This window comes from Siniperca chuatsi, linkage group LG23 (genome assembly GCF_020085105.1).
Source record: "Siniperca chuatsi isolate FFG_IHB_CAS linkage group LG23, ASM2008510v1, whole genome shotgun sequence".
Lineage (NCBI taxonomy): Eukaryota > Metazoa > Chordata > Actinopteri > Centrarchiformes > Sinipercidae > Siniperca > Siniperca chuatsi.
Genome location: NC_058064.1, coordinates 14,248,202 through 14,259,118, shown reverse-complemented (window position 1 = coordinate 14,259,118; position 10,917 = coordinate 14,248,202). Strand labels below are relative to the sequence as shown.

At 39.6% G+C, this 10,917-nt stretch overlaps 1 protein-coding gene across 4 annotated transcripts; it reads left to right on the top strand.

Annotated features, from left to right (window-relative positions):
* The first annotated feature begins 6 nt into the window (after positions 1–6).
* slc37a3 (solute carrier family 37 member 3) lies at positions 7–10,833 on the top strand. Of its 4 annotated transcripts, XM_044185645.1 has the most exons (15): positions 60–145; positions 2,414–2,484; positions 2,866–3,105; positions 3,966–4,080; positions 4,414–4,506; positions 4,786–4,869; positions 5,483–5,628; positions 6,084–6,180; positions 6,275–6,368; positions 6,525–6,727; positions 6,818–6,959; positions 7,501–7,602; positions 8,200–8,399; positions 8,815–8,880; positions 9,271–10,833. In XM_044185645.1, exons 3-15 carry the CDS (start codon positions 3,029–3,031, stop codon positions 9,361–9,363), a joined length of 1,512 nt encoding a protein of 503 aa, XP_044041580.1. In that variant the 5' UTR covers positions 60–145; positions 2,414–2,484; positions 2,866–3,028; the 3' UTR covers positions 9,364–10,833. The 4 variants fall into 4 exon arrangements, with proteins under 4 accessions (XP_044041582.1, XP_044041579.1, XP_044041581.1 ...); XM_044185647.1 differs by lacking the exon at positions 2,414–2,484 and having other exon boundaries at positions 7–145; positions 6,275–6,359; XM_044185644.1 differs by lacking the exon at positions 2,414–2,484 and having other exon boundaries at positions 7–145.
* Positions 10,834–10,917: the final 84 nt, after the last annotated feature.

The window sequence follows — 10,917 nt, the reverse complement described above, 5'->3', positions numbered from 1 at the left end:
CCTGTCATTCCACTCCTGACCTGCTAGTGGCAGCAGTGCGTCATCGACTCTGCGAGCAGCGACGTCCGTGACACTGCAATCCACAGTAAACACAGACTGTCGCCCCACCGAGATCAAGCTAGCTATCGGTTACCTGAGCAGAAAGGTAAGAAAACGCTTTTTTGTTTCTTAATGGTTTTAAACTGTAACTGTCTGTTGTTTGTCCGTAGACGTTTGTTCTGACTTTTAGGTGTAACCGACCCGGAACTGGCTATGTAGATAAAGGCTCTGTCACCAAGTAACGTTATGTGCCTTGCCACTCAGTGAGGCAGAGATGCACAGAAACTGTTCTGTAGGCGTTGAAGTGGCAAATTCTCCCTCTAAGAACAACAAAATGCTAGCAAAAATTAATTCAATTGACTAAATATTCATGGTGGAATTGCTTATTGTAAATAAAAGATGAGTTGGTCATCTACGAACAAGTTAAATCGTTACTTTAAACACAAAAGTCATTAAAACAGTGATTACTGTTTACGAGAGGCACAAATTAGAGCCTGTCTGCTCTATAAGCTACAGAAAATTTATATCAAAATTGATCATTTGAATAAGACGTAATGCTTACATTTTCCCTTTCAGTGTGGTGTGCTGTATACAGTTTCCAGTATAATAGTCCCACCTGTCAGTTACTGTATCTGCAGGGGTTTGAAAATTGCCACCACACACCAAACAAATGCTGGTAAATCTTATTTGCCTTGTCTAACAAGCACTTCTGAAGGTAACAGCCTGCCTTGAACAGCCTGTTTTAACAGACAAGAGGTTGTGTTTTGCTAAAAGAACGGGGAAATATTGAGAGTGACAGGTCAATGTGACTACATGTTTGTAGTAAAATGTTTTTATAAAATACAAAAAAAGAGTATTTTTGCAATTACAAAAGTGGTTATTTTGTTAATTACATGTTTGATTCTAATAACATAATTATGTATGAATATGTTTCAAACTTGGCCCTTTTGTCCTTATAGAAAGGAGGCAGTCTTATTTGCCTGAGGTAGAATGTTTTTGTATTGCATTTGATTGAGACTTAGAGTGAGCAGACAGTGTACACAACGAGCTACAGTAAATGTTGCTTGCAGGTACCCAGGACATCCTGGGTGGAGTTACAGTTATATGAAAGAACATCAGCTTGTTATGAAATGATTTATCAGGGAAATGAAAGTGATTCTCAAAACAACCTGTATTTTTTCAATGTATGAGGCTGAGATGTAGCAGAAAATCTGCCATGCAGGTATACAGGTTCCCAGGCTCACCTGACTTAATGAGTGAGCAGTCATCAAACAATCTATGTCTAATCTTTCTAATAATCGATCTTTTTTTCCTTTTAACGTGGAAATAACAGCACAACATTTAGAAATGCAATACATGATGATTAAGGGACATTATTTCAACCTTAAATGTTAAGTTGTTTTTCTTAATATCTATCTATATATTTATTTATAATATAATGGTTGGGGAAACACTGGGGCTTCTGAGTGTAAATATCAGCTCTGTTAAACGTGATTTAAAGGGTAAATTTTTTATGTAAACATTAATATTTTTAATAATGCACCAGGTTAGAGGGTTCCTTGTACAATTTACAGCATTAGTTCTCGGAGAATCTCTTTCATATCCAAGCAAAACTGGTATTGTTACTAAAATATCCCTAACTGAATCGATATCAAATCAAATCGTAACATGTCGTTACATGTCGTAACATAAACAGGTAAATGCCACAGAAACTAGCAGGGAATTAGAGTACAGAGTATAGGTGCCAAAATGGCACGTTTGAGTATTGCAATACTGTAGAGTTGCAGGAACAGTGAACAATAGTTTCACAACATAAGAAGGAAGAAGAAGAAATGAAAAATTTCCCCCAATTTTTTTCTATGTTCTCAGTAAGTATTAATGCAGATACTGACCTTATTAAGCAGACTTTAATAACTGATCCACATTAAATACCGTTTCTTTATCAATGTCGTAAAAACTTCTGCTTTTACGCTATCAGTTACATTCATTCAGTCTCTGTGCCAGTTTTTCTTGCCACAGCAATTTCTGAACTTTCATGTTTTTGAAAGGAAAACATGAGAGGTCTACAGATTTAAAATTTGGGGGAAAAGACAGCACTGGTGTCAGATAGGTACTCAGTATCGGCAGATACCCCAAGTTGAGGTGTCAGAATTGAATTGGGACTGAAGAAGTTGCATCCCTAGTTTTTAGGTGGTTGAGCCCTGTGTAAACAACTTGAGGCAATGCATGCGTACAGCTGAACAGGCTGGTGGGGGAGGTGTAATGGTTTTGCAGGCAGTCAGTATACACTGGGCCCATTGATACCTGTAAGTGCCAGGGCACACCCGAGCAGTCAGACCAGATGCATCTATTCATACTCGTCTTTTACCCCAAGGAGATGGATACTTTCAGCAAGATAGTACTGCCTGTTGCAGTACAGGAATCATCCAGGACTGGTAAAATTAGGTAAAATGATATTCATCACCTGGTCAACACTCGTCAAACACTTCATCCTTTGAAAGGAACATCCACTCTTAAACTTTGGGAAATTGCATGAACACTTCTTGGTCAGCTTTAAACCTGGGATGTGTGGTGGTAGTAGTCAGGGCCAAAGTTGGTCAAACATGGGTTTCTATTTTTGTGGTCACTGCATGTATGCCCACTTTGTGGAAAACCCTTCAGTTTTCTCTCATAAATAAACAATATAGTTTTGTGTTGTCACTTAGTCAGCCAAGGACTAATAATATATTTCTGCTATTATTTTGTATAAGCTGTTGTCTGATAATCAATAATAACCATTAGAACAGTTAAGCATTTTAACACTGGTTTCCACTTCCTTATTCCCAGGCTTCTTTGTTGTTCCCCTAGTGATGTGCTTGCCCCGTTTGGCATAGTGAGAGACTATAGCTGAACCCCCTCCCTGTCCTGTTGCTGTTTCCCCCTGAAGACCTCCACCACTACCTCCTTCCTCATCCTCCATCTTCTCTTCCTCCCTCCGGCCGCCCCTGTGATGCCTCCCTCGTGCTGTGGCTGCCTGTCACAGTACACCCATCATCATCTGGTTGCCTTCCTCCTCACCTTCTTTAGGTAAAAATAGACCCACCCCACCTTAAAGGTCTTCCTCAAACCTGTTCCTTCATCAAAACTTTTTTTAATGCATTTGTGTTTTGTTTTTAAGATTATTTTAATTAGCTTACTTTATTGCATATTCACTGGAAAGAGTCATAGGAAAGATGGGAAAATTCGATTTCCAACCACTTTTCGCAGCTAGCTATTCACAGCTCACTGAGCCACAAGAACGAATCACAAGAAAATAGTGGAGTTGCATAAAAGTGTAATGTAGCTAGTGCAGAAACGCACTGTGAATGGATTTGAGCTGTTAATTTAGGTGAAAGGTCAGACGTGGTTAAGATAAAATGGACTGTAAGTACTGATTTCCAATAGACAGGTTGCTACACAAATTGAAAAAGTCTTAAAAAGGAGTGAAAATGAATTGTAATTCTGAAATGGAGAATGTACAGCAGTGTTAAACACCTGGTAAATGTCATGCCATATGTTTATTTCAGTCAGTGCGGTTAATCTTTAATTACAGTAGATGTGTTATCATACGTCTGCGGCCGTGTCACGACACTCTTATCAGGAGCAAAGCAAAGTGCCAGCTGCAGCAGGTAGAAGCACACAGTGAATACTGCTGTTCAGCACAAAATGTGTTCTTGCATTCGATTTCGGCCATTTCCAGTTTCTTAGATAAAGATGCATTCCAGTGTTTCCTGTAAATTCCTTCAGCAGAATTGAACTGCTTTGGAATTTAACCTTCTGCATGCCTTGTGTGAACTTATGTAGCCTAATTATGCATCCCCTTCAGCTGAAGAATGAACCGGTTAATTCTACATGAATGGTTCCCGTTGCCATTACTTGCCAAGTACAACAGTTTTCTGTCTCTCCAGCTATGTGTTGCTACATGCGTCCAGGAAGACGTTCAGCAATGTGAAAGTGAGCATCTCAGCCCAGTGGACGCCATCTCTCCAGAATGACAGCGCGTCCGCTTTCTCCCCTGGCGAGGTACTGAGCACCAGTAGAACAGAGCAGCATGCAATCCATTACATTACAATGTTTCTCCCACACATAGATGCTGACTTGGTTCAATAAAAACAAAATTAAAAGGTAAAAAGTTGGCTTTGCAACTGGAGAAGGGTTATCCAGTGAAATGTCCAATAATGTTTAGCCTTGCCACTGTGCAATGATTGTCAAATTGACAACAACCAAACCTTATATCCCTAGTCCCTGGAAAAATTTGATAATTTGCGTGTTGGAAATTTAATGCGTCTATGACATTTAAATCCCTGTTGTAGATAAACTGCATATGATTAAATGTGTTTTCTCCGACCGTCCCAGACATGGGAGGAAAATCGTCTGTTTGCAGATGAAAAGCAGGCCACTCTGTTCCTGGGAGCTCTGGACTCCATCTTTCTCTTCTCATATGCAGTGGTGAGTAGCGAACATGATTTTCTGTGTAACAAGTTTCTGAGAGTAGCGACGTCTGCCACAGAAAGAGGCAGAACTGGCAGTAGCTGATGATGGCATGCATTCACCAGTGTGCCAAGCAGGACTGCGGAGAAAACCTGATTCCTGTTGCTTACGTTCATTCAGGATTGGTGGCCTCTAACAGCAGCAACATTTAGAATATAGAACAATTAATTAAGATGCAGCATCCTTTCAGTCTTCAACAAAATCAGACCAGTAGTTGTCTTCTTCTTGTCTACACAGGGTCTGTATTTAAGCGGGATGATTGGGGACAGAGTGAACCTGCGCTACGTGCTCTGCTTCGGCCTGTGTGGCTCTGCTGCAGTGGTGAGTACATAGACCTTGTGTTCGGCTGTGTGTGCGATCCTTGATAGGGTGCTTTTGTTAGCATTCAGCTATTGCTATATAGTTATTTAACTGTTAAGGTGAATTTAAATTGCTCGTGTAAATCACTATTTTTGGAAGTTTTTGTGCCCGTTTGGCTTCGCTATGTTTCTTTTCACTGTAGAGACTAAAATATAAACTATCAATCTGACTTTATTGATTTTTTGAAATCTTCAAATAAATGGTGTGAAATCTGGCAGCGATCCATCATCAGTACTACTTATATCTGTCAGCTGTACAAGATGAAATGAATATAGGATTTGACTCACTCAGTACAACTTTACACATGGCTAGCCTAGCTCTAGTAGACAGATATTTTGACTACCATGCAGAGAGACCCAGTTGTGCTTCTTGTTTCACATATACAGTACATGATTCAATGAAAACAATTTTGTCTCCCTGGACGTAGTCATTGATGTCATTATTACATTTTACAATGTTTAATCCTCTATGGGGGGTTTTGAACACTAATCAATAATAACGATCAGGTAACATTTGTTCCCAATACACTGTACTCATATCATATTTACATCTGTAGCTGTCTGTGTGTTTGTAGGAGTTTGTGTTTGGCACCCTCACTGAATGGCTCCACATCTACAACATCTATCTGTACTGTGGCCTGTGGGTGCTGAACGGCCTGCTGCAGTCAGCGGTGTGGCCCTGCGTGGTGGCCGTCATGGGCAACTGGTTCGGAAAGTCGGGGTGCGTAACATTTCTCTGTTCACAAAACCTGCATTTGTCCAACATTGCTTCAAGTGTTACCAGTGGATATATTTGGATCACAACTGCAACATCTAATCCACCTTAGAAATATTTAGTCAAGTTCGCGTCTGTAAAGCTTTATGATACACACCCACACAGAAAACACTCGGGCTCACTTTCACACAGTGACATCCATTCACTGGTGCTGCTGCAAAGACATAGACGGCATTTAGATTCAGCTTTCCTCAGTGGCAGGACTTGTATATAAAAATAGCAAGTCACTGAGCTGTCTGTGAGGTTGTGTTTAATAAAATAAGTTTTGTTACATTAAGTAAAGTATTTGAAGTGGGGGTTTTTAAGAGACACACTGTCTGAAAATGGAACAGAAGGCATTTTAAAAAATACTTGTATATTTATAACTTTTTATAATTGAACTTGATGATGTTGTTTTCCAGCCGTGGCTTTGTGTTTGGCCTGTGGAGTGCTTGTGCCTCTGTAGGCAACATCCTGGGGGCCTTCCTGGCTTCTAGCGTGCTCAAGTATGGATATGAGGTAAGACACACACACACACACTTTATTGATACCTTTAAACATAATATTCTCAGCAACTAAATGCTAACATGATACCATATGTTGCTGTGTGCAGTATGCCTTCCTGGTGACCTCAGTGGTGCAGTTTGCTGGTGGGGTGGTGGTGTTCTTCGGCCTACTTACCTCCCCAAAAGAAGTCGGTAAGGAAGGCAAGGAACATGTTAGAAAAACGTTCTTTGTGTACTTAAAATGTATTTAGGTGCATCCCAACATTACCTGAAATGCTGCTCGTGTGTGTGTGTGTGTGTGTGTGTGTGTGTGTGTGTGTGTGTGTGTGTGTGTGTGTGTGTGTGTGTGTGTGTCAGGTTTGAGCTTGGAGTCAGAGACTGGACTTGGCCCGGTGGAGACAGACACAGACAGCCACAGGCCTTTGATGAGCGACGAGGAGGATGAGGTAGAGGAGTATGGCAGACCATACCAGTCAGTTCAGCAGCTGGACGAACCTCCGGCCGAGTCTCCTCAAGCCATCGGCTTCTGCCAGGCTTTCTGTCTTCCCGGAGTGCTACCTGTGAGTCTACAACTCCGTCAGAGATTAGATGATACAAATACATTGCACAGTTTTCACACCATGTTGACTCTGTCCCTGTTTGTACTGCAGTATTCCCTGGCTTATGCGTGTCTGAAGCTGGTCAACTACTCCTTCTTCTTCTGGCTTCCTTTCTACCTGAGCAACAACTACGGCTGGAAGGAGGCTGAGGCCGACCGCCTGTCCGTGTGGTATGATGTCGGAGGAATCATCGGTGAGTGGCAGGCAAATTTATGCATTTTCTTCCATCCTTTGTTTAATCTTAGACTCATTGAAATTGTAGTTGTTAAAAAAATCATCACTTTTTTCAAGGAACACTGGTATTGATACAGTAAAAAAATAAGACAGAATAAACACATAGCATTTCTTCAGTTATGAGACCAGAGCATGTGTGTATCGATGCTCGTATATTAGATTGAAAAATAAACGGGTTTTTTTTTCAAATAGACATATGTGCATTTAATCTCACCAAAATTATAAGTAATATTATAATATAAATTAATATAAACTAGTTAATAAGTAATTCCTTAAAGTAAGTTGGAGGTTTATTATATAAGTCATGTTCTCTGATCCAGGAAGCTGACCTATTGATCCAGCAAATGCAGTGTTTGCTAGCCTTATAGGTCAACAAAATTTTTTGCGTAAACTAAGACGTCTCTCCTCCTCTGTCTCCTTTAAATATAAACATCCTTAGAGCTTGGATGTTAACTGTCTTTTTCTCATTGTGTCTGTGTCATGTTGTTTCTTTGCATCAGGAGGGACAGTTCAGGGTCTGATATCTGACTTCATGGGAAAGAGAGCCCCAGTGTTGGCCTTAAGTCTGGCGCTGGCAATGGGAGCCCTGGTGGGATACAGCCGTGAGTATAGCGTCAAAACGATTAGTTGATTAGTTGATTAATCAATCAACAGAATTAGTTAATTAATCAATCAAGCAACAAATTTGATAATTAAGTAATAGTTTCGTCATTATTCAAGCTAGTTCTGCTGTTCAAATGTGAAGATTTGCTGCTTTTATTTTTCCTCTGTGATATGAAACTTTGGGTTTTGGACTGTTTTCAGGATAAAAAAACCAATATGAAACGTCAGCTTGGTCTCTTGGATATTGGGATGGCCTTTTTTTAGTACTTTCTGACATTTTATAGACCAAATGATTAATCGTTTAATCAAGAAGATAATGGAAATAATCATTAGTTGCAGCAGTGAGTACATACCAACATAATTTTTAGGGTTAACACAGGAGTTGAAGAAGTATGAGTATTAACAAAGGCAGACTTCGATAACAAAGGCAAAATTAATAATGTCATCATTATGTTCATGTCTGTACTTTGACACGTAAAGCTTGGAGTAATGAAACTGACTAAAACCTCATTATATAAGTTGATGGTGGCATTACAACAGTATTAGCCACAGTTTTACAATTCTACTCTCTCTTTCTCTTTCTCCATCCTTCTCAGGCTCACCTAATGACCAGGTGATAAACGCTGCACTGTTAGCTACCACTGGCTTCTTCATTGGCGGTCCATCTAATATGATCAGCTCGGCCATATCTGCTGACCTGGGCAGACAGGACGCTCTGAGGGGTAGTCAGGAGGCTTTGGCTACTGTCACTGGCATAGTGGACGGAACTGGAAGTATAGGAGCTGCTGGGGGACAGGTGAACAGAAATACAGGGCATTTCATACTGCACCATGTTAATTGTAAACCTAAGAGCTAAGACTTTCAAATTTTACTACTCATTAGATTATATAAGTAGTCATCGACGACTCATCATTGACCTAATTATGTAAATTGAATCACATTTTCTGAATTAACATTAGCTGTGAGAGCACTGTAGCACTACAAAGTTGAGGAAAAGTAAGCGGAAATATTCAGTATCTTAGTGCCAATGTAAATCTGGTGTTGCTAGGTAAAATAATTTTGGCCATGACTAGCCAATCACTTTCCACAGTGTTGAGCAGCGGTTTTAGCTTCGCATTGGCACTTTCATAATACACGGCTGTTGTTATGTCTGCAGTCACACTCACCAATTGACATTTGACTTGTTCATTTATATCTCCAACATCCTCTAGTACCTGGTGTCCCTGATTGAGAGCAAGCTGGGCTGGATGTATGTGTTCTACTTCTTCATCGTCATGGTAAGATGATTTCCTCAAATCACAACAGGCCTTTTTAACTGCAGACATTTTGACATGTCACAGTAGGAATAGCACAGGTGTAAATAATAGCGTTGATGCTTGCTCACAGTCACACTGTCATATGACAAGTCAAAATGTCTGCTGTGATATCTTAGAGATGTTTTTACAACACATTTGCAAAAACAGCACTTGTGTGTAGTATGTTTTGCATGGGTTTAAAGTACATTTTGATTTCCAGTTGATAACCCCATATCTTCTTCCTTTTGTATCATCACTTATTTGTTCATTGTTGGAAACAATATTAAATAACGCATTAATTACTTCCTGTCAAATAAAGGCAAAAACCCCAAAGTAATCTGTAAAAAAAAAACTTGTGTCTTTATGTGACAGACAGGGGGCAGCATTCTGTTCATCACTCCCTTGCTCCTCAAAGAGGTGCGTGTCATGTGGAGAGACAGACGAGTGCTGCGCCGCCAGCTGTGAAAGCGACAACATCTGCCAGCCATAATGTTTCTATTCTTATCAGTGACAGCGCAGCAGGGCTGCTCAGAAATGGCTCCTTTTAGGTGCGTTGCGGGTGGTGGGAAGATTAGAGGTTGAGCTGAAGTACCTAAAAGGAAAAAGGTTTTTAAAGGGCCCTGGCTGTCAGGCACAACCAGTCTGTGAATTCAGGCCTTGTAGGGCCATCACAGAATGTACTAGTGTATATATTTTAGGATTTAAAGGGATGTAAAAACTTAACTTTTGAAAATGTAGATGCTCTTGAGTCAAGTTGAATGAAATTTGGCCTCTTAAATCAGGAGTTCTTAACTTAAAGTTTAGGCCCTCTGAGACAATTTGAGGATTGCCTAAAGAATGTGAATAATAATTTGTAATGTAGAAATTTATTGTCAGCTTTTGTAGATATGTATGATATTTTTGTTGTTTTTGGTTGAGATAATGAATATTGCACTACTGTAGTATTCTTACAGTAATTAGGCAAAGACTTGAAGATTTTAGTGAACCACTTAGATCTTAGCTGGGTTTTGGGAAACTTTCCCCTCGCAGCCACTTAATTTCTCATGTGTACAGTTTTGTGTAATCAGGGTTAGAAACTATACTGTAAAGCCTTTTCATTACAGGGAATTGTCCTCTCGATTCTATATATGTTAGTGACTGACTTGATGTTCGCTTATCATTCCTTTTTCACTTCCTGTTCACTGGAATGTTTACGCCTCAAGTTTCAGTGTCTTCATTCACAGGAGATCGCTGTGAAAACCCTCACACACACTGACAAAATCACAATTAGAAAAATCTCCCATGGTCTTCTCACACATTCACTTTACAGTGTAGCATGCCTAATACACATTGAAGTGTAAACTGCATACTGACATTGCAGAAGAGAAAAGTTTTGCCTCTTTGTAGCAGAAGCTGCACAACTTGACTGTGAATCTTTGTCTGAACATTGTCTGTTATTATGTTTTAAAGGCCAATGAAGGTAAAATACTAGTCTTTTTATACTATACTTACTCTTGATCAGGGTGGGAAAGTTATCATACAACACCAGCCACGTGCTACGTAATGTTTGGGCAGGTTGTCTACTTTACTAGACACTTTGCTCAGTAGCTGGCCATCATTTTGGGGGAGATCATTTTGGTTAAAATCAGGCCACTGTGGCCAGTAGACACAACAGATTTGCTCCGTTGCATGTAAATATGTGAATTGCCATGTAAAGTGCTTTTGAGACAGGTTCCTTATGCTTAACCTAGAGCAGTGGAGCTTAAAATGAGACCTCCGGTGTCTCTGAACTTGCCAAGTAAATAATGTCATAGAATGTAAATTGAAATGTATGTGGAATGTGTAACAATATCTGTGGTGTATTTCTTTCTTCTTTTATTTGTATTTATATGTACTTTAAGTTTTAACTAATGTATGTGCAAATTTTAATTTTAAATAAATTGACATTTTGCAAAATGTGAGTTATCTTGTAAAACACGCACAGAATATTTCAGATAAGATACTAATGTATGTATGTTTTTTTTTACTATTTTGCTCTTG

What these genes read in the sequence shown, in the direction of transcription:
- slc37a3 (XM_044185644.1), top strand. Translation starts at nt 3,029, where the DNA reads ATGCCTCCCTCGTGCTGTGGCTGCCTGTCACAGTACACCCATCATCAT. An exon ending in TGATGTCGGAGGAATCATCG is followed by an intron (nt 6,960 to 7,500) that starts GTGAGTGGCAGG and finishes TCTTTGCATCAG; the next exon opens with GAGGGACAGTTCAGGGTCTG. An exon ending in TAGGAGCTGCTGGGGGACAG is followed by an intron (nt 8,400 to 8,814) that starts GTGAACAGAAAT and finishes AACATCCTCTAG; the next exon opens with TACCTGGTGTCCCTGATTGA.